At 43.1% G+C, this 24272-nt stretch overlaps 1 protein-coding gene across 1 annotated transcript in view; it reads left to right on the forward strand.

The window, feature by feature from the left end:
- Positions 1-370: 370 nt before the first annotated feature.
- The window catches only part of LOC138958428 (pre-mRNA splicing regulator USH1G-like), a 50964-nt gene continuing 27062 nt past the window's right edge, over positions 371-24272 (forward strand). The window contains exons 1-2 of the mRNA XM_070329571.1: positions 371-962; positions 4122-4858. Coding sequence (XP_070185672.1) covers positions 4674-4858 — 185 coding nt within the window. The 5' untranslated portion in view covers positions 371-962; positions 4122-4673. The remainder of the gene's footprint in view (positions 963-4121; positions 4859-24272) is intronic.

Genomic DNA, 24272 nt, shown 5'->3' on the forward strand with positions numbered 1-24272 from the left:
CCCTCTCTCTACTCCTCCCCCTCTCTCTCTCTCTCTCTCTCTCTTTCTCTCTCTTTCTCTCTCCTTCTCTTTTTCTCTCCCCATCCCCCATCTCTCTCTCACTCTCTGTCTCCACCACCACGTACACAGTCACAAACACCAACACCAACACTTTAGTCTAGCAAGTAGTCGATCAATTGAATATAAACAATTAAAGAAAGATTTCATTCACCATTACCACTGCTCGATCAAGCCTCCACTCTCTCTTTTCCCTCCCTCCCTCTCTCTCTCTCTCTCTCTCTCTGTTTTTCTGCCTCCACGCGACACACACGGTGCGATCGGAGACGTCGATATCTCACGCTAGCCAGCCACACGCACACCGTTCTATTACCTGGCCCAGATACTTCTCCCTCTATCCGTCTCTTCTACCACTCACTATAGGCCTTCTACTCAAAAACTGTGCGATCTCCCTCTGTCATTCTCTCCCTTCTCCTTGATCGCTATCCAACGTAGCATCTACCTTTTGTTTTACCGGAGGATACAGTGTACGGTATAACCGTTTCTCGGCCTCAATGGACCGAGGTTTCTCAGCGGTTTCAAAGTTTGTGTGTGTTCGCTGAATCGACTGTGAAGATTGCCCTGTTCGGGAATATATCGGTTTGTGACTGTGACTTCTAAGTTGAACAGAGGACTGTTTCGTCTCGAGCGATCTAGTGTTGTTTTGGGGACTTCAAAAACAACAGGGATTTCGTGTTTTGGGATGATTGTGTTTCTGGATGGTATTGCTCAATGTCCAGCGTGCCCTTCTGATGTGGTCAGTTTTCACCATGGCCGTTCTGGACCCTCGACCACAAAGACCGATTTAAGAGGTCCAGTGAAGTATAATGAGGTGCGTGTTGTTCTGTGTGGTCAGCGAAGAGCAGTGGACACAGCTTGTGACCAGTGTGTTGACGTAATAGTGACTCCTGATTGTCTTTTGTGAGGTGAGCGATTTGCACATCAAATTTAGGCCATTGGTTTCATAGTAGTTCGTCTAAGTTACAACAAATATTCGTTTCATCGACTGTGTGTCTCTGTAACAAATACAAGCTGTTGCAACATTTTATGTAAGTAAACCTTCACGCAACGGCTTGTTTAATATCATGAACTGTTTAGTAATGTTTATGCTGCTTGGATAAGTTTTGCCTGTTTCCCGGTACAAACCTTATCTCTTCTAGTCTTTTCACGTTGTTGTGTTTTTAACGTGTGGTCATTTTGTATTATCGTGAACTATTTTGTTTGGTATCGTATCTTCCAATAAGCCGTTTGGCAATTCTTATAAGCAGAAAGTCCGCCTGGCGTCTGGCATTATGGGGTTAGTGCTAGGACTGGTTGGTCCGGTGTCAGAATAATGTGACTGGGTGAGACACGAAGCCTGTGCTGCGACTTCTGTCTTGTCAGTGTGTGGCGCACGTTAAATGTCAAAGCAGCACCGCCCTGATATGGCCCTTCGTGGTCGGCTGGGCGTTAAACAAACAAACAAACAAACAAACAAATAAGCAGAAAGCTTTCTCTTGAAGAGTCCCGTGACATGTAGGCTTACTGTGCACTGGGCAAACCTAATATTTAGTATTCTCATAAGGACATTTTTAGATGACCTCGATGCAGCTATGAATCCTGAAGAACTTAGCGATAACGGCAGCCGTTCACTTCAGAAGAGGCCTACTGTCTCATTGGACAACAGGGCTGATAAGAGGTGTTTTATTGTACAATGGAACCCCCCTTTTAAGACCTCAAGACATTCGACAAAATCAGGTCTTAAAAAGGAGGGAGTCTTAAAATGGAGGTAGATTTACAGAGGTTATGAACAGAAAATCTGAAACAGCAAGGTCTTAAAATGGTGAAAGTCTTAAATTGGGGGGGGGTCTCAAAAGGGGGGGGGGTGTTCTACTGTAGTACATGTAGTAGCTTCTGTACGAACCTTTTTAAGGTCACGAAGAAATACATACCCTGTCTTTCCTTGGAAGACTGACGGGTTTCGTAATCGTGACTTTAGAGATCGGGATAGAGTTAAACGGGTGTGTTTGTGGAAGGTGGTGCATACCATTGTGTCTTCAGTTTTAAAGAGTTAAAGGGGTGTGTTTTCGAGGGTGGTACATACAGTAAAGTATAACTCTGTCTGTCCACGTGATGTTCTAAAGACAAGGGTAGGTCTTGTGTATCATAGGACAGAACTGGGGCACATGGGTTGCAAAGCCGCACCCACTGTACCATATTTTCCAAGGTGGTGCATACAGTGAAGAATAGTGAAATGAAGTGAAGGTATAGAGTTATAGGAGTGTTTTTAATGGAACATGCAGTAAAGTGTAGCTGTGTCCAGGTGATATTGGAAAGCACAAGGGTAGGTCTTGGGTATCATAGGACTGAACTGAGACACATGGGCTGCGAGCCGCACCCACTGTACCGTATTTTCCAAGGTGGTGCATACAGTGAAGTGCAGCGAAGAGAAGTTATAGAGTTATAGGAGTGTTTTGTAAGGGTACATGCAGTAAAGTATAGCTGTGTCGGAGTGTCCAGGTGATGTTGGTAAAGACAAGGGTATGTCATGGGTATTATGCCGGGTTATGACAGAACTGAGACACATGGGTTACGAACCGCACCCAATGTACTGTATTTTTCAAGGTGGTCCAAAAGTGAAGTATAGTGAAGTGAAGTTTAGTTACAGAAGTGTGCTTTCAAAGTGACACGTGCAATCAAGTGTGCATGTCTGAGTGATGTTGGTCAAGGCAAGGTGGTAGAGGTCTTGAGTGTCATCCAAGACTCGGACAGGATTGAAACACATGGGTTGCAAGCCGCATACAGTGAAGAATGGTGAAGTGACGTTATAGATTTAAAGGAGTGTGTGTTTTGACGGTAGCACGTGCAGTGAAGTTAATGTCTGTCCGAGTGATGCTGGTCAAAGCAAGGGGGTAGGTCTTGAATGTCATCCTGGATTTGGACAGGAGTGAAACCTATATGGGAAATGAGCCGCACCCATCTACCTGGTGATAGAACTGGGCCGCTAACACCTGCGCCTGTGCCTGTGGCGAACTTAAGGGTGGTTTTGGGGTGGATTTACTCGTGACAGATTACATGCCTGTGGGTGTTTTGAGTGTCTGGTTGTAGAGATCCTGCATTCCTTCTGATGTTTGTTTGTTATTATTGATCTTCCTAAGGAGGGCCTTCTTAAAGGCATAATACCCATGACCTACCCTTGTCTTTACCAACATCCCTTTTCCGTAACAGTTTGTCTCATCATCTCAGATCGGGCCAAGCTTCCACACGCGATTCTTCTTCTTCTGCGTTCGATGCTATTATCGTGGAAGCGTAGACAGCCGATTTTCTCCCCACGCCAAGTTGGCTGCTGTCTTCCGTCTTCGGTGGTTGAGGTTCTTACTCAGGGTTGCCTCCTCCCCAAGAGTAGCTGCCTTGCTGGGCTGTCGAGTCCACTCTACCCGGGTTTGACGTCGAAGTTTTCCTTCTCGTAGCCTTTGCCTTTCCCAAGGCGCACACAAGGCAGTGCGGGTTTTGAAATCGGAGTTGTCCTTCTCCTAGATGAGCGACCATCCAAGGTTAACGAGCCCCATCTGCCCGAAGCAGCTGGTTTTAAGGCGCCAGTGACCCGCCTGCATCCCTTCTCCTGTTAGTCGAAGACAGGGCCCGCCACGTGAAGGCCAGGAGCTGGATTTGACTGTCAGAGGTGTTTGGAGACACGAAGCCATATGGAGCATTTCTTGGGAAGTAGGCGCTTATCTCTACTTCCACCCCGGCATAACAGTCCTTGGGCCCCTTCCACACGCGATAAGACCATCCCTCCACTTGGTCACATACCAAATATGTACAGCCTGGGGGTTCTCTGTCAACAGTTGGATTTGTGTATGAATTGTAAAATGGAATTGTTAAAGCCACAAGTGGCCTTCTAAGAAATTATTAATTAAAAAAAGCCAACTCGTCATAGCAAGCAGTTGAGTTTTGGTATGTGCATGACCGAGTAGAGGGATAAGTGCGTACAATGTGTGTAGTCTTGTAGTATAATTATCTTGTTTAGACTGTGCTAGCGCTCGGTCTTCTTCCTAATCTGTAATTTGCGGTTATGTATTGACGTTTATTTCATCCCTTTACAGTCGTGCGAGGTGCATCAGCTGGGAAAGCTGACAGAGGAGTTAGGTGCCTGACAACATCATAGCATTCCAACAGACAGCCGCGAACCGAGGGATTACTGTCACAAACACAGAGGAAGATGAAGCTTGTGCTATTGTTTAACGATTCGTGATTAACAAACTACCGTCGTTCCACGAAGGTCTCCATGCTTCTCAGTAAAATGAACTAACGTCAACAAGTACACAGATAACAGACGTTTGCAAACGTCAGCCTTTTGCGTCCCAGGACTCGAATGAAATGAAAAGTACTTGGACCTATATGGTCTTAGAAACTATGGTACTCTCAAAATCAGGGCTTCGTTAAAGCTGTACATCGAATCTGTATCATCAGAACGTCTTCCGTCTTTTGGGAGTGCTCGCGCAATCATTCCTTCTAAAGCAGTTTGACAAATCTGCAGATCGTCAGAACTTCAGTAGCTTTTGACTGGAGATTCCACACGAACCTCTCAAACGTTCTATACCTTCTTTTACATTTGTGTGTATAAGTGAGGGCGTAAACCCCAAAGAACCTTCAAGATGAGTTACGGAAATCGCGCGATGGTGGACCGTTACATCAACGCGGCCAAGGACGGTTACCTGGACGTGTTGAAGGACGCCACCAAGAAGGACCTCAACACGGGGGACGAGGATGGCATGACCGCCGTCATCTGGGCTGCCCACAATAATCACCTGGATGGCCTCAGGCTCATCATTGGACGAGGGTGAGTCGAATGGTGCATTTGTGACTGTTGGATTGGATGGAGGGTGAGTTTGAATGGTGCATTTGTGACTGTTGGATTGGATGGAGGGTGAGTTTGAATGGTGCATTTGTGACTGTTGGATTGGATGGAGGGTGAGTTTGAATGGTGCATTTTGTGACTGTTGGATTGGATGGAGGGTGAGTCGAATGGTGCATTTGTGACTGTTGGATTGGATGGAGGGTGAGTTTGAATGGTGCATTTTGTGAATGTTGGATTGGATGGAGGGTGAGTTTGAATGGTGCATTTGTGACCGTTGGATTGGATGGAGGGTGAGTTTGAATGGTGCATTTGTGACTGTTGGATTGGATGGAGGGTGAGTTTGAATGGTGCATTTGTGACTGTTGGATTGGATGGAGGGTGAGTTTGAATGGTGCATTTGTGACTGTTGGATTGGATGGAGGGTGAGTCGAATGGTGCATTTTGTGACTGTTGGATTGGATGGAGGGTGAGTTTGAATGGTGCATTTGTGAATGTTGGATTGAATGGAGGGTGAGTTTGAATGGTGCATTTTGTGAATGTTGGATTGGATGGAGAGTGAGTTTGAATGGTGCATTTTGTGACTGTTGGATTGGATGGAGGGTGAGTTTGAATGGTGCATTTTGTGAATGTTGGATTGGATGGAGGGTGAGTTTGAATGGTGCATTTGTGACTGTTGGATTGGATGGAGGATGAGTCGAATTGTGCATTTTGTGACTGTTGGATTGGATGGAGGGTGAGTTTGAATGGTGCATTTGTGACCGTTGGCTTGGATGGAGGGTGAGTTTGAATCGTGCATTTGTGACTGTTGGATTGGATGGAGGGTGAGTTTGAATGGTGCATTTGTGACTGTTGGATTGGATGGAGGGTGAGTTTGAATGGTGCATTTGTGACTGTTGGATTGGATGGAGGGTGAGTTTGAATCGTGGATTTATGAATGTTGGATTGGATGGAGGGTTGTCGTTGGTTTGGATGGTGGTTCGGTTGATTGGTTGGTTGCTCATTTGTTCGCTCCTTGATTCGTTTCGTCTGTTTGTCTATGTGTACGTTCGTTTGTACTTGCATCAGTTTTTAATGCATCGTTTTTGCACACGACGCAGAGCAGTCTTCGCTTTTATGTGTATAGTTTTGTCGTGTCTAAAATCGATTTTATATAGTTTCTTATTTTAGACTGGCAGTCATAACTATAACACCTTATTAAATAAAATGCTTGCTTGTTTTTATCAATGGAGTTCTTTTAAGGTAACCGGGAAGCTAATAAACAGACATTGGAGGAAAGAAAAAGATATGTCAAGTGAAGTCGAGAAGCTACCGGTATCTGTTTTTTGGTGTGTGTGGGTTTTTTTTACGGTAACTGTTGAAAGGAGGAATGTTTTCGCTGACACGATTAAGTAAACAGCAAAAACCACGCTCGCTTTTCTCAACATTTTAATGATTTCGCCAAATTATTTCATCACGGAGAAAAGGGTACATTTTTGTAGGTGTGCGAGCGAGGGGTGTGCATTGTTAAAGCTTACACCTCAGGCAGTGAAATGTATCGTTCTAGTCGGCTCCAACGTTCACATTAGTACGTGAACGACATTTTCAATTTAAAACAAGGAAATTCAGATTTACTACAAGGTGGTGGTTTAATGCTAGGGTGTTTGTTATTGTATTTGTTGGCTCGTTTCGTGGTCAATATTCTGCACTGGATACCTGCCACGTCCAAAACTCTAGCCCTAAATAGTTTATAGCCTATTGGCGTTTACATAATGTCTTTTGATTTATGAGCACTGAAATTGACTCGGTTTTGTAGAAGTAACGATTTTTTTTCAGCGTAACTTCCAACCCTTTTTTGTTTTACATTAAAAAAACTGAGACAGAGAACACACAACATAAACATGGGCATATTTTGCTATGTGAATTGGTCTGGTCGTGCGTGCATGTTTGTGTGTGTGTGTATGTGTGTGTGTGTGTGTGTGTGTGTGTGTATGTTTGTGTGTGGGGTGGTGGTGGTGTGTGTGTGTGTGTGTGTGTGTGTGTGTGTGTGTGTGTGCGTGTGTGCGTGTGTTTGTGTGTGTGTGTGTGTATGTGAGTGTGTCTGTGTGCGTGCGTGCGAGCGTGCGTGCGTGCGTGCGTGCGTGCGTCCGTCTGTGTCTGCATCTCTCTTCCTGCCTGTCTGTCTGTTTGATCATGATTTTTTGGTTGTTGTTTTGGGTGGGTTTTTTTTTTTTTTTTTTGGGGGGGGGGGTGTTTTTTTTGCGTAAAATGTCAACACCAAAGACACAAAAACCTAGCTAGGTTCGATGGATCCCAACACTTAATCAAACACCTCCAGTTTTTAAGTGTTTGCCGGTTTTTGTTTGTTATTTTTTAACCTCAGTCGCATTGCAGGCTGCTTCAACCCTTACTTTTTTGCCCTTGTTTTTTTTATTTAGTGTTAATAAAAAAAACAATACGTGTTTGCCGTTGTCTTTTTTTTTGTGTTAAAGCCGTTACCGAATAGGAAAGCGGGGTCCGTTTACCCTACAATGATTCAGAGCCCCTTGGCTGAAGCGGCCAGCGGCCCATTGTTTTCGTATTTATGTCACTGTTTGATCAGGGCCTCTCTCTTCCCTCGTGATCGTTTTTCTTGATAAGACGGATTTGCATTGCTTTAAACAAGATGTAAAAAAAAAAATTGGAACAAGGTAGAGAGAAAGGAAAGTTGTGTGTGGGGGGGAGGGGGATGAGGGTGGGGGAATGTGTGTGTGTGGGGGGGGGGGGGGGGGTTGTGTGTGGGTGTCTGTCTGTCTGTCTGTCTGTCTGTCTGTTTTTGTCTTTTTGTGTCTCTATGCCTGTCTGCCTATTTCATATTTCAGGGGGAGCTTTACATGAAGAAAGTTCTAGGCTGCCCGCAAATCCGTTCAGCACAGGTCTCAGTTTTCAAAAGAAAAGGAAATGAGGGAGGGAGGGGGGGAGGGAGACAAACAGGCAAACGGACAAACAATATGCACAGGCAAGAGCGCGGCCAGAACTATGTACGGAACCCTGTTTCTGACTCGCAACAAATCATTGAGAGCGGCTCGGATAACAGTGAAGAAAGGGCAGTTGAAAGAAAGGCATGAGATGCCTTCCATGGAGAGAGAGAGAGAGAGAGAGAGAGAGAGAGAGAGAGACAGACAGACAGACAGACAGACAGACAGACAGACAGAGACCGAGATATATATATATATATATATAGAGAGAGAGAGAGAGAGAGAGAGAGAGAGAGAGAGAGAGAGAGAGACAGACAGAGAGAGAGAGAGCGAGAGAGAGAGAGAGAGAGAGAGAGAGACTAAGAAAGAGAGAGAGACAGACAGACAGACAGACAGAGAGACAGACAGACAGACAGACAGAGAGAGAGACAGAGAGACAGACAGAGAGAGAGACAGAGAGAGAGAGAGAGAGAGAGAGAGAGAGAGAGACAGAGACAGAGAGAGAGAGCGAGAGAGAGAGAGAATAATTCCCGAATGACGTTTTGTTAAAAAAAGTTTTTTTACAATATCATTTTTTGCTGAAAATTGTGTTTAGGTTAAATTACGTGAGCGCCATATTGTATACAATATATTGACAGGAGAAAAAGGCACAATGCAATAACCTGGTCAAATGATATTGAGACAGCGGTGTGTTGATTCAATAAGTGTAAACACATTAAATGTAAATAAAATAACAAGTCGCGTAAGGCGAAAATACAATATTTAGTCAAGTAGCTGCCCTTTTTCAGCAAGACCGTATACTCGTAGCATCGTCAGTCCACCGCTCATGGCAAAGGCAGTGAAATTGACAAGAAGAGCGGGGTAGTAGTTGCGCTAAGAAGGATAGCACGCTTTTCTGTACCTCTCTTTGTTTTAACTTTCTGAGCGTGTTTTTAATCCAAACATATCATATCTATATGTTTTTGGAATCAGGAACCGACAAGGAATAAGATGAAAGTGTTTTTAAATTGATTTCGAAAAAAAAATTTTGATAATAATTTTTATATATTTAATTTTCAGAGCTTGTTTTTAATCCGAATATAACATATTTATATGTTTTTGGAATCAGCAAATGATGGAGAATAAGATAAACGTAAATTTGGATCGTTTTATAAATTTTTATTTTTTTTTACAATTTTCCGATTTTTAATGACCAAAGTCATAAATTAATTTTTAAGCCACCAAGCTGAAATGCAATACCGAACCCCGGGCTTCGTCGAAGATTACTTGACCAAAATTTCAACCAATTTGGTTGAAAAATGAGGGCGTGACAGTGCCGCCTCAACTTTCACGAAAAGCCGGATATGACGTCATCAAAGACATTTATCAAAAAAATGAAAAAAACGTTCGGGGATTTCATACCCAGGAACTCTCATGTCAAATTTCATAAAGATCGGTCCAGTAGTTTAGTCTGAATCGCTCTACACACACACACAGACACACACACAGACACACACACAGACACACGCACATACACCATACCCTCGTTTCGATTCCCCCTCGATGTTAAAATATTTAGTCAAAACTTGACTAAATATAAAAATGAACTGGCAAGCATCTTAAGCTTTATGTATGTCCACATTCTTTATTCTTTGGGTCTTTGCAATGCATATCAACAATGGCACTGCTCTGTTCATCCCACATCATCCTACTTCTGTAAATAAAATATTTTGGCAGTGATAACGGACATACAGAGTCGTGCCATTGCAAACATTTCGAACGTCAAATCGTGTGTACACGCAAGCACAAGACCAAGTGCGCACGGAAAAGATCCTGTAATCCACTTCAGAGTTCGGTGGGTTGTGGAAACACGAAAATACCCAGCATGCCTACTCAACGAAAGCGGAGTGAAGCTGACTATGCTCTCAGAGTATAGTGTGGGGAACCCAAATGGGCAAACGAGCTCACACTTAACCAGACAATTCTGGAACGCGGAAGAAGAAGAAGAAGAAGAAGGTCAAATACAGGCCTAAACTAAGAGATAGACAGAGAGAGAATGGACGGAGGGAAAGGACACCATTTTTCAGATGACAACGTAAACTTTAACGCGACCTGAAGTCAATTTTTAACGTCCAGGTGTGCATGTAGTTACGTAAGCTGTTGGTTAAATAAGGTTCAATTAAGCAAGGGCATGCACAAATTGAACCCTCTTTCACCAACAGAAAAAGGAGTGGGCAAAGTTTTGGCCCAGATTGTTGCTGTTGTTGCAGCTGCTGCAGCTTTCATCATCGTCCTTGATGCAGTTGCTGATGTTACAAAACTGACAGCAAACGTCACTAAGAGATGTTCATGTCGAGTGGATGTCCACAATCGAAACTAACCACCCCACATCAGTCAGTGTGTCAGCCAAATGTCCAAAAGCCTGTATGCACGATGTGCGATGTGTCTCAATAGAAACAAGATAGAAAGAGGGGGACTGAGAGTGAAAAGGGGAGGAAGTAGAGGAAAGCCAGCGACAAGCGAGTGGCGGCGGCTTGCTGCCCAAACGGAGCCACGTTTGCTGAGAGGGTGTCGGGGGTTTGTTCGGCGCCCGGGGTTCAAACTCTGGCAAACAGACTTTGGGGCTCTCATCCCTTCTTTTCGCTGCTCGGCTTGGCCACTAGGCCATTCGTAAGGCCATTATAGTAGAGAGAGCAAGCTAGCTGTAGCTCTTCGTTGCAGTCATGAATCGGGGTTTTTTCAGTGTCTTCTTGATCTGACTCTGTGTCATGTTGTTCGTTGCTATTGCTGTGAAGATTGAAGGAGGTTGACCCCTCTTCGTTGCACTGTCAAAGTGTGGTGCTCATACACGGCGCATTTTTGAATGTTTTCGGATCTGGCTTTGTACTTTTTTCTTTTGCCTCTTGGGGCTTTTGGTTTTGTGTTTTTTGGGTTTTTTTGGTTGTTCGTGCTCCGTTTTGCGGACCTAGTTTGTTTCAATGTGGAAGTGTTGCACCTTAATAGTGTCGTTGGTGCCAAGCCACGGCTGTGCACAAAGTCTTTGCCTGACCCCAGAACTGATAGCTTGTCGCGCGCAGTCACCAACCTCGAGTGAAATAGGGGCGGAGAAAAGTTTGTCGCCAAATCAACTGTCGCAGGTTGTTGCGAAATCAACTGTCGCATTTTTTTGTAAACTCCGCCTGCTGAGTCGCAAAACATGCGACAAGTTCCTGACCTTTGCCAAGCTTTCAGTTGTACCAGCTGTCTTCCTCACCTGAACTTGGCGATATCTCTTTAGGAGTACCCATTGCTCCGCTTTTCAGCACGTGTCATAAAGAACTGTCTGCGGCAATTTTCTTTCAGCTGGTAGCACTCTGGTTAGTTGGCTGGCTGCAAATGGTATCTGGTAAGGTCCTTTAGAAGCACCTGGGATAATACAGAATATTTTATCACACAAGTTTAGGAATTAATGCAGAATAAAACCCATCACAGCAACAGCAACAGCATCAGCTCTCTCTCTCTCTCTCTCTCTCTCTCTCTCTCTCTCTCTGTCTCTCTCTCTCTCTCTCTGTCTCCCTTGTCTTTTATTTCTCTTCTGCCTCTTTGGCTACATCCAACAACCCCTAACAGTAGTCGGCCTTAATCTGCTCAGCGTGGTCAAAGTTTTGCGCCCACATCAAGGACATTCCAGCAATTGTTCCTTCTGATGCTGGTTTTGGTAGCCCTTGGAAGCACCCTTGATTTTACTTCCACTTGCTTAGCCCATCACACAAAGTCTCAAACCATGGCTCCAACGGGAAGCGCATTTCTTCCATTCTTGGTGTTAGAGCTTGTTTGGTCTTCTCTTTGGCTCTTGCCAATAGTTAAGCTTCTCTGGTGCTTATCCCTGTACCTTTTTTTTTACCACTCTCTTTATTTTGGTCGTTTTCTCTAGCCCTTGTTTAGATGCGAAAGGAGAATTGTTTTCGGTCGGTGTGTTTATTCCAGTGTGTGTCTGCTTGGTTACCGTTTTTTACGTTCCTGTGTTGGCCCAACGTTACGTTCCTCGGGCAATGCTGGTCAGGGCCCCCCCCCCCCCACCCCCCACCCCATCCCCCTTTTTTTTCTCACGCCCACGATGTTATCACATTCGATGTGCTCAATGAAATTAACACAGGCTGGGCATTTTCCGTGGGAACTTCACACAAAACATTGTAAGAATTAGGAGTTTATCCGTGTTCTTTGACTCTGTCCAGAAAGGTTTCACATAGTCCATCAAGCCCAAAATATGAAATAGCACATCAGAATGAACCTTGTTTATAATTCAGTGCATCATTCTTAGACTTGCATCATTTTGGTCAACATTTTGAAAATTTAAGCTATGAGTCTAATTAGTGTAGGTTGTCCAGAAAACCTATCTCGCTTCCACCCGTCCACCTACCAAGCCCACCCAGTCTACCTCACCCCTGCTCCCTCGGTTATTAACCCTTATCATATCAAAACATATTCAGATTAGTATCTGTCATTTATTTTATTTGTCTCGTAATTATTTTTTCTGTGTACACAATAAAGACCATTGGGTCGATGTACTTGGGGATGTCTTGTTTTGTCAAAACTTTAACGTTCTAAATACTTAAGGCGGTTTTTAATTGAGCCCGAAGTCGACTTCGCGAATACTTCGCAAAGTCTTTTTACCGAAAACTCAGTGCTAAAGCTTCGTACGGCCAGCTTCGCGAAGTATATTTCGCGTAGTCAACTTCGCCCAGTTAAGGGCAGGCTTTACCTTTCTTGTTTTTCACCATTTACATTATTCTCAAACCCGTCATCCTTTCGGCCCGAGTCATGCCTCGAATTCACGCCCTCTGTCTGTCCATCTGTTACATCGATGATCTTTAAGTGTGGATCGAAACTGAGACAAGGCACAGGAATGTTCAAACTATGATAATTATTATCATCGAAATCGTGACTTCACTGATACAGATAATTATGAGGACGCCTGTGTCCGAGGGCAAGGTCAAGCTGACCAATATCCAGTGGTTGTCGAACTTTGCTATGTTGAGAGAGTTGATCATAAATGAATTATGAACGAGATTTTATTCCCCCCTCTGCTTCTTTACCTCTGTAAACTTGTAGAGCTAGTTATTTTTCGATAAACACCCAGCAACCAAACAAATAACGACCCAGCAACAGCCTGAATCCTCGATAGCGCAATGGGTTGAGAAGCTGTTCTGCGTCGGTACTACTTTTGCGACTGAAAAGTTCCGAAGGCTCTAATGTACGAAGTATACATCTCTGGAGCAAACAATACAAACATACCGCATTTAAATTAACAACTACAGGCTTGAACACATGAACCTCCATATAAAATCCATGAGTTTGGTTGTTTTCTGAATCTAGGTCTGCTGTGCACGAACGTTTATCACAAGCAAATTCCCAAGGCAAGTAACTCTCATACTTTGTCTAGCGACAAGAGTAGTTCCCCTTTCAAATTTCTTTTGACACAGTTTCTTCGACAACAGACTAAAATCCGACGGTCAGTTTTCAACAATATTTCATTTAATAAACAGATCACACGCAACTAAATGCACACATCTCATCAATTTAAACAACATAAAGCGGTTTCATACACTATTTTCCCCAGAAAACTGAACTTCATACAGTTTTTAACGTTGGAACACGGGTGCAAAAGTTCGTCTGCTAGTCCCATTTGACGAAAGAACATTATCCTAAGCAATACCAAAACATATACAGAACACACAATATCTGCCTTTGCCGCCACAGCAGAATAACAGCATATCTGTGTACTTGATTTTAGTCCAAAATAGGAAAACTGACAAGCTGTGTTCACAGAATGGAATGATTTGCACGGAACTATACAACCGCGCATTAATCGATCGCTTGCGCAGGTTGACTGGTTGAGTGAATAGGATTCGATCAAACTTTCGCAAAAAAACTCATCTTTTCTTTGAATAACTGAAGAAAGGAGGAATAAAGAGGTTACACACCTCGTCTCAGTGATTATCAAAAATAATGGTCTCAGTTCGCGGTCATGAAAAAGCTCGCTAAAGCTCGCATTTTTCATGATCCGCTAACTTCGACCATTATTTTTAATAATAACTGAGACTCGGCATGTAACCTCTACATATCAGCCAGTGTCTTCTCAGCTTAGGGTCCGTGGGTAGCTGTGTGTAGAAAGTATTAAAGTCGGTGTGTGTGTGGAGCGGGGGGGGGGGGCGTGTGTGTGCGTGTGTGTGTGCGTGTGTGTGTGTGTGTGTGTGTGTCTTTGTGTGTGTGTGTGTGTGTGTGTGTGTCCGTACTTAAGTGTATATGAGGGCTCCTGTGCGTACGTGTATCAATGTGTTAGTGCGTGCCCTGCCTACCTGTCTGTCTGTCCGCCTACCTGTCTCTGCCTTTCTGTATCTGTCTGTCTGTCCGTATACCTGTCAGTCTCTGTCTTTGTGTCTGCATGTCTCTGTCATCTGTACCCTATTTCGTAATCTCCTCAAAATGTTAGTTGCGAATACAAGTGTGTGCCCGGTTAGCTTAATAGAGCACTTTCAAGTGTCGTGTCGTCGCCGAATTACTATCTGCATCACAATTTCCTCAGGCGACGCATTAGGCGTAAAACAAAAAAGAAGACGAAATCTTATCAGCAGTTATTGTTAGCTGTTCCTAGATCGTTTTGCATAGAATGTCTCCAGACGATAAGATATAGGTTTCAATAAAAGTGGGCGTAACTTAGTTTTGTGAATTGTAATCGTGAAAGATGATGTTTAATCTTATGAACTTTGGACTTCCATTTCGTACTGAGAAATGAAGAGATAAAATGTTGAAATAGGAGGTGGGGATGGGGGTGTAGGGTTTTTCCGGGGAAAAAAAAGAACCCCAAAGAACATTTCACTTTGCGCGTTTGTATATATTTGTGTGTGTGTGTGTGTGTGTGTGTGTGTGTGTGTGTGTGTGTGTGTGTGTGTGTGTGTGTGTGTGTGTGTGTGTGTGCGTGTACGCGTGCGTGCGTGCGTGCGTGGGTCTGTGTGTCTTTCTGTCCGATTGTCTGTTGTCTAACTGTCTGTCTGTCTGCCTGTCTGTCTGTCTTTCTGTGTCTGAAAATAAGAAAGAGACAGTGTTAAAGCTATAAAGCTCTATCTTCATTTTTTCCTCACATCTTGAGAAACGAATACCTGGTATGGCCTAATATGCCTCAACGATGTCAAGAACGGCAATAGTTATACTTACGAACACCATAAGGTTTGTGCCACGTTATGAAGCCTAGTGCGAGTAAATCTCACTAGACATGGACGACGGTCACGGACATCGTTCCGGCCACACGGTCCCACCTTGACCCAAATTTGATTCAGAGCTTCGCGTTGTCGGGTATGTATGGGGTGCGAAACAGTGAATACTCTTGCTTTTAGTGAGACAAGCTTTTCGCGCGTTTTCCTTGTCCACGTGTTTAAGAGTAAAGACACACCCCTCGCTATGACAGGCTTATAATGTTACGTGGGAAAGTTGACTCACTATGAAGTCTTTCACAACCAATATTAACGCGACAGGGTTATTTCCGAACATCGTCTAGTTACCAGGATGTCTGACGTTGCACGAAATTACAGAAACCGTATGCAGCTCTTTAACCAAAACGTGACAATTCAGATTACCGTAGGCAAAGTGCATGCAGTCGACTACACACATGCTTCGTGAAGGAACCTGAGAGTGGATTAGGCGCATGCATCTGTTTGTCGAATCAGTTTTAGCCAACTGTAAACTAATTTAGGGTGACAGCAAGCATGCGTTGTGCACCCTTTCCCATACGTTGACGTCAGTGGCTGACGTGGTATCCAGACTGTCTGTTTACGATTTGTGACGTAATCACAAAGTGTATAGGGCGCATATACATCTGTGACGTAACAAGCAAAGGCATCAACCTGTTGTAGCCGACTATGATCGTATTGGCTGATTACAGATTGCTTGCAAGCGTTTTGTACGCTTTCCGTTGACGTCGAAGGGTCGACGTTTGATCGAGGTTACCCATTTTTATCTGCCTACTTGTCTCGAAGCCAAAACACCTGACATTTACCATAAGCTTGACATTGCGATACACTGTTCTTGAAAACAGACGCTGATTAGATAATTCATGCGTGCACTCTGTGCGACTCAACTGCGCATTGTTCTACTTTCGTGTTTTTACAAGTCAAGTTTTGACTAAATGTTTTAACGTAGAGGGGGGAATCGAAACGAGGGTCGTGGTGTATGTGTGTATGTGTGTCTGTGTGTGTGTGTGTGTGTGTGTGTGTGTGTGTGTGTGTGTGTGTGTGTGTGTGTGTGTGTGTGTGTGTGTGTGTGTGTGTGTGTGTGTAGAGCGATTCAGAGAAAACTACTGGACCGATCTTCATGAAACTTGACATGAGAGATCCTGAGTATGGTATCTCCAGACGTTTTTTTCATTTGTTTGATAAATAGCTTTGATGACGTCATATCCGGCTATTCGTGAAAGTTGAGGCGGCACTGTCACGCTCTCATTTTTCAACCAAATTGGTTGAAATTTTAGTCAAGTAATCTTCGACGAAGCTCAGGACTTTGGTATTGCATTTCAGCTTGGAGGCTTAAAAACTAATTAATGAGTTTGCTCATTAAAGTTGTCATTAAAATTGATTTTTCGCAAACAGACTTAAAATTGATTGCATCGTATTCTTCATCATATTCTGAATCTAAAAGTATAATACATATGTCATGTTTACTCTTAAAATGTGATCACAATTAACGAAAATAGATTAATTAGTCTTACGATAAAAATTTAAGAAATCGATCCAAAAATGATTTCATCTTATTCTTTATCATTTCCTGATTCCAAAAACATATAGATATGATAGGTTGTATTCAAAACAAGCTCCGAAAGTTAACAAGAATACAGAAAAGCGCGCTTTCCTGCTTAGCACAATACGCTACCGCGCTATTCTGGCGTGTTAATTTCACTGCGTTTTGCACGTGGAAGGTGAGCGATTTCCTTCTCTCTCTTATGCGTCCATGCATGCACCACTGCCTGCGCTATATATGAACCTAATTTCTTGGTTAAAACTTGTCTAAATTTCTAAATTCTTTCTTAATATATATCAATTCCACACTTTGGCCTTAAATCAAAGTGTTTCCCTTCACAGATATCCCCTTGGGGTTGTCAGATGAGGGTAGTCTCCCATGCCAACAGAAGCTACCATTCAGAGAGTGGTTTGCTTCTTAGTTGGATACCATGGGTTGACAACTCTCGCCATCAGTACCACCTGACCACTGATGAGACACAATACACGCCTTATGTTGTACTGTCATGCAGGAACACCACTATAAGCTTCTAGCTTGTTGCTGTTTCTGTGAACTTTGTATACATGTCATGATTGTAATCTTTGTTAAAATAAACTTATGTTTAAACCAATAGTGTCGAAACACGTGTCTGGTCTAGGTACAAAAACAATGGTCCTCCTTAGGACTAGATTTCCTTGTGATACGTCCCCCCCTCTCTCTCTCTCTCTCTCTCTCTCTCTCTCTCTCTCTCTCTCTCTCTCTCTCTCTCTCTCTCTCTCTCTCTCTCTCTCTCTCTCTCTCTCTCTCTCTCTCTCTCTCTCTCTCTCTCTCTCTCTCTCTCTCTCTCTCTCTCTCTCTCTCTCTCTCTCTTTCTTTCATTTAGTAATCGTTTATTATTATTTCCATAAATGCCAATGCAGAATTTTGCTCACAATTTGCGAGGGTCCACGCTCTAAACCTAAATGGCATTCTACGTGCTAAGACTTGCTACCAGTCCAAAAATTACGGTCCGTTTTCCCACCAAATGACAGTTCATGGGATAGGATAATCATACGTTACCTATGGGGATAGAGGCACCCTGGTTGCTAATGAAGGGTTAACTGTATCTCGTTTACCTATGGCGTGAGTGTCACACGCAGGGCTCTGTACCCTTTGTTCCTTCGTGACTCATGAGGTCCTATTAATCAGGAAGTTCACATTAGATGTTTTGAAAAGAAGATTTTTGGTTCAGAGATGCTAACGTTTTTCGTCTGTGGGACAGTATTTTCGACGTGGATTGCCAAGGTTAGTACTGTTCCTTTCTTACATGGAAAGTCCATGTCCAAGGGTTGTTTCACGAAATTTAAAATCGTGGTATCGCCTTCTCTTCAGCAAAAGTAGAAACTTCGAAAAGATATTCAAATGTGGGTAAAATTCAAGAACAGTGTCCCAAATTCATGGAAGGTTTGTCATGGTACCAAGCTTTGCAGATGAAGAGAACGCTGGCAGTGCCTTGAAAATGGGGTAGGCTGCAATCGTGGTGAAAAGCTATAACTGTGACATTGAAATTCAGTTCATTCCGCACACCTTTGGGTGTTGTTGGATTTTTTTTAACCTTAAAGGGACATAACTAGCGTATATGGCAGACTGTTGGCGGACAGATTTAATTAGAGACACTGTTTCTGAATTGTACCCAAGTGTGTTTAAAGGCTGACGTCGACTGCTCACAGAGGAGTCAGGGTTAGCGTTTACTTGCGAATTGCTGGCGCAAACTTACTCACCAGGGTAACTTTTCTTTTTCTTTCTGCGTTCGGCTTGTCGGTGTAGGTACATGCATGGCTAGTCGTTTCTTCATCCTTGCTACTTGTGCAGTCACTTGCGATCTTTGCAGGATACTTCAGGGGCACTAATAAGGAAACCTTCTCAGTCATGCAAGTAAGTAACTATAAATTGTTTTACTGATAATATGCATCAATATTTCTATATGTCGGAAAACTTTAGGATCGGTTGCGCCTGTAAACTATACTCTTCTTTTTCACGAAGAAGAGCTTGTTTTCGTGTAAATTTCTGATTTTGCATTGGCCTGCATTCTTCCTGGTATGATAGCGAAAGACGAACAGTCTTGCATGGGAAGACATGACATAACACAAATCACCATTCAGACGGCTCCCTTGCAACACAAAATAGTACATACTCACCAGGCATTCTACCGGCTCGATATGCGAGTAATATATATATATATATATCCGAATTGACGGAAGCTGACACTAATAGGCTTATAGAAGCTTATACATTATGCACATTAGATGGACATATAGGTTGCACGAAGCAGACCACACCCCCTATGAGACAATAGGATCCTATGTGGGCGTAAGGTGTATTAATATCACTAGCTTTGCATATATGCACACGCCCTGACCCTCAACCCATAGTGGGGGTGAGGGAAGAGGGGGAGAGGGGGGAAACTGTCGATGAGGGCGTCGGCTCTCATAATTGATTAACGCGGGTGAATACGTTATTCACTGACATCAAAGACTGCATGGTGTATAGAGTTATACACTGGTCGTGAATGTGCGAGTATTTTACTGCTTCTTCCCCCACTTCCTCTTCCTCTTCTTCTTCTTCTTCTCAGGGGCGGATCAGTTCATTTTATGGGGGGGGGGGGTGAAGGGTTCTAAAAGTATACTATTGTGAAGATATGGGTGTGAAGGCGCGAAGCGCCGAGCCGACGGCGCAAAGCGCCTAGCTTGCTAGGGGGGTCCGGGGGCATGCCCCCCCGGAAAATGTTGAAACAAAGGATGCAAAATGGTGCAATCTGGTGCATTCTGAGGATGATCATTACCAGTTTCAGGCAGCAGATTTTGTCACTGGTTAATACCCAAAAAATTGAAACTCAATTTTTTTGGCTAGGGGGGGGGGGGGAAGGTTCCGGAAACCCCAGAATCCCCCCCCCCCCCCCCCTCGTCCGCCCCTGCTTCTCTTTCCGTGCAGCATTCTGCTTTATTCTTTGGACAACATGGAAGACTCTGTTAATCCTGAGATATATACTCTTCAAGAAACGCGTAGGTTTTTAATGATAGTTTTTAATGATAATTTAGCAAAGTCCTGTAAGAATGTATACAAGTCCTGTTCTAATTATCGCAGTTATATGTAGATACACGTTGTCATTATTTACGGTATGTTTTTTGTTTTATTTGTCGGAAAATTTCCATACAGTCAACATGTGGATGTCACGCTTCTTCGGCATCCCAGTCAGGGTTGTCGTTCGGAGTGAGTTTCCACAATATCCCTTCTCGAAAGTGTTACTACATCCCCTTAGAATTAAGCATTGAATACGAACGTAGATGATTCATCAAGGGCGAGCAGTTTTGGCCCAGTGAATAGATCAGCCTGTTTTGAGACTTGTCAGTGTCAAGTGCATGGTAACAAGTGCAAACACTGCTCATCCCCAGCAGCGGAACATCAAAGGGGGACAATTTAGTTCAGTGTGTGGAGTGCAGTGCCCTTGCTACCCCTTACTAATGAGTTATACCGCGAACACAATCCTTTGTTTTCCTTGTTGTGCGGAGTTGCGTAACAATAGGGAGTGTATAGTCGGGTGGTTTCACGAATGAATATAGCATCATGTGTGCGAGGAAAAAACACAGCTTTTTCAAGATTCCAGGGTCAATGACTGAAAAAGCGGTCTTTGTGTGAAATATGCGTTTCTGTTAAAAATCTATGCAGAGAGGAAGTCAAGTCGTTGTTGTTCTCACACCATCGGGCGCCTACCCGCGTGCGCACAGACACACATACGCACACGCACATCAGTTTACACGCACAAACATAAATTTAAACACATGGTTCACACACACATACACACGGTACACACACACACACACACACACACATACTCACACACACACACACACACACACACACACGCACACACAGGCACTCACACACACGCACACACACACACACACACACACAGCCGGACACACACACAGCCACACACACACACACACACACACACACACAGAAGAAGACGCTATTCGCCCATGGAGTTGAGGACTGAAAGTAACACATTGATGCTATTCACCTCAGAAGCACGAAGGGCCTAGAGCATACAAACGCCAAGAATCCTTTTTGGAGTCTAAATACAACAACCCATTTAACTTTGTTTTCTGTCAAGACATTTCATTAACTGGCTTGGGCGTGTATAACAACAGGTACGGCTAGAGGCACGGCGACAATTTTGGGTTCAACTTTACCTGTACATGTGTGGGATCGAGGCATTACGTGTGTCAAATTCCGATGTATGTTCGAATCCTGCCATTGATGTATTGTTGTTGGTGTTGTTGGTGGTGGTGGTGTTGTTGTTGTTGTTGTTGTTGTTGTTCCTAAAGGTATTTGTTAGTTTGTCTGTCTGTCTATCTTCTGTTTGTTTGTTTGTTTGTGTAGGTGGTTGTTGTTTTCGTTTGTATTTTGTTTGTTGGTTGGTTTTTATTTATTTATTTTAAGAGGTTGTTCTCCGGTCCCTGTCAGCTTTAGCAAAAACCAGAGGCAAAAGACACTAGTGGAACTGGGGAGAATAATTCGGATTCCTGCTCGCATAACCCTGAGCCCCTTCACCTCTCCCTACAACCCCCCCTCCCCCTCCCCCTCTTCTCCCCCAAAAATATGGACAAGTAATACCAACAGCCTCATGTTTTATCCCGCCATTTTTAACACGAGAACACGACTTGTTGTTGAGTGTATGCACTTCAAATCTATCCTCTGCAGTCGCTGCATTCTGATCACGGATATTGTCGACACACACACACACACACGGTGCCCGGTACCAAGTCGATCTAGTTACATTAAAACCTGCATTTTGACACAGTCCATCATGCTTTATCAGTGGGGAACAAACTTTCTGCTTTTAATCCACTCAGGTTGGAATAGCATATTACTTAGCCCAACATACTATAACACATGCAAAACCCAAAAGAAACAGTCTGCAATAGTCTTAATTCATGAAATATATATAACATATCATTAAATCAATCAAAGATAAATATGAAATGGAACAAAATAATAGTTTGACTAAAGCAGCTTGATACCAACTTCCAACAGATTAATGAGAAATATATCTGTAAGCGAGCAAAACAGATTGCAAAGTTACTGAACAACATTAACAGCATAATTAACAACGACAACAACAAGAACAGCAACTACAGCATTAGCAAAAACAACAAATAGCAGTGAAGACATCCGTTGCCTTAAGGCTTAGTAGACGGGATTACTTAGAATTTGTTTTAATACACTCTCTTATGAAAACAACGCATATTCACCACTAGGTACCATTCCAGGTACTCCACCCTTAAAACTGTAGGTAACCATTTACCAATGTTGCCATACATTTCAGCACAACAAAGCCTATTGTCATCAGACACCAGCAAAGCAAAACGACTTCCTCGATTGAAGTCTCCACTAACATAAACACTTTCCAATAAGTTTTATTCACTCATAAAACCTGGGCAAATACTTTGCATGCAAATGAATCGAACTATCCGTTTCAAAAGCCCGCAAGGTGTTTTCTTGATTTACAATGTTAATGCCAGTGTGTACGAATTGTTTGCTTCAGAGCAGTGAAATTTCCATGCGTTTTATAGATTGAAAACGAGCGAGTCATTTCAATCTTTACATTGACGGGCGCAGTGGCGTGGTGGTAAGACGTCGGCCTCCTAATTGGGAGGTCGTGAGTTCGAATCCCGGTCGCTGCCTCCTGGTGGGTTAAGGGTGGATATTTGTCCGATCTCCCAGGTCAACTTATGTGCAGACCTGCTAGTGACTTAACCCCCTTCGTGTGTACACGCAAGCACAAGACCAAGTGCGCACGGAAAAGATCCTGTAATCCATGTGAGAGTTCGGTGGGTTATAGAAACACGAAAATACCCAGCATGCCTCCCCCGAAATCGGCGTATGCTGCCTGAATGGCGGGGTTAAAACGGTCATACACGTAAAAATCCACTCGTGCTAAAAACATGAGTGAACGTGGGAGTCTAAGCCCATGAACGAAGAAGAAGAAGAAGAAGAAGAATCTTTACATTGATGGTGTAACGTTTCACGCAACTCACCTGATAAAACGACTTATTCCCCCCTCTGCTTCTTTACCTCTGTAAACTTGTAGAGCTAGTTATTTTTCGATAAACACCCAGCAACCAAACAAATAACGACCCAGCAACAGCCTGAATCCTCGATAGCGCAATGGGTTGAGAAGCTGTTCTGCGTCGGTACTACTTTTGCGACTGAAAAGTTCCGAACGCTCTAATGTACGAAGTATACATCTCTGGAGCAAACAATACAAACATGCCACATTTAAATTAACAACTACAGGCTTGAACACATGAATCTCCATATAAAATCCATGAGCTTGGTTGTTTTCTGAATCTAGGTCTGCACAAACGTTCCATACAAGCAAATTCCCAAGGCAAGTAACTCTCATACTTTGTCTAGCGACAAGAGTAGTTCCCCTTTCAAATTTCTTTTCACTCAGTTTCTTCGACAACAGACTGCAATCCGACGGTCAGTTTTCAACAATATTTCATTTAATAAACAGATCACACGCAACCAAATGCACACATCTCATCAATTTAAACAACATAAAGCGGTTTCATACACTATTTTCCCCAGAAAACTGAACTTCATACAGTTTTTAACGTTGGAACACGGGTGCAAAAGTTCGTCTGCTAGTCCCATTTGACGAAAGAACATTATCCTAAGCGATACCAAAACATATACAGAACACACAATATCTGCCTTTGCCGCCACAGCAGAATAACAGCATATCTGTGTACTTGATTTTAGTCCAAAATAAAAAAACTGACAAGAAGTGTTAACAGAATGGAATGATTTGCACGGAACTATACAACCGCGCATTAATCGACCGCCTGCGCAGGTTGACTGGTTGAGTGAATAGGATTCGATCAAACTTTCGCAAAAAACCTCCTATTTTCTTTGAATAACTGAAGAAAGGAGGAATAAAGAGGTTACACACCTCGTCTCAGTGATTATAAAAAATAATGGTCTCAGTTCGCGGTCATGAAAAAGCTCGCTAAAGCTCGCATTTTTCATGATCCGCTAACTTCGACCATTATTTTTAATATTAAAGGCCTAAAAAAAAAATAGGTGTGGTTACGGTAACCCGACCTACCCTATTTTTAGGGGCCGATCCTATAACTTTTTATTACATTTGTCAAAAAAAAAAAAAAAAAAAAAAAAAAACCAGTGCAAAAAACGCAATGAAAGCAAAAGCGCCCGTGTCGCACACTTATTTCCCTGTCAAGTAGGCTTAATTTGTACACATTAGAAAAAAAAGTTTAAAAAAAAAAAGTGATTGCCTACCTACCTACCCTATTTTTTTTGGCTATGTTACCGTAACCACACCTATTTTTTTTTTTTGGCCTAATCACTGAGACTCGGCATGTAACCTCTACAAATCACGCAGTCAAATCTCTTCTTGTAGTTAGATTGTCACGTACTTTGTGTGATGGGCTATTTCGTATAAGGAAAGCCATCCTGGTTTAGAAAATAAATTTCAGTTAGTGTAAAATTGTTAAATAATTTCGAGCACTCTGTCTTTGCTTGTGCGTGCGTGCGTGCGTGCGTGCGTGCGTGCGTGCGTGCGTGCGTGCGTGCGTGCTTTGTGTTTGTTTCATACTCAAAATATCGATGCTTTTAGCTAAGGATGCATGACAAAAGATCAAAAGACAAAAGATCATACGGTAAAAGTT

The sequence above is a fragment of the Littorina saxatilis genome, linkage group LG2, assembly GCF_037325665.1.
Source record: "Littorina saxatilis isolate snail1 linkage group LG2, US_GU_Lsax_2.0, whole genome shotgun sequence".
Classification (NCBI taxonomy): Eukaryota; Metazoa; Mollusca; class Gastropoda; order Littorinimorpha; family Littorinidae; genus Littorina; species Littorina saxatilis.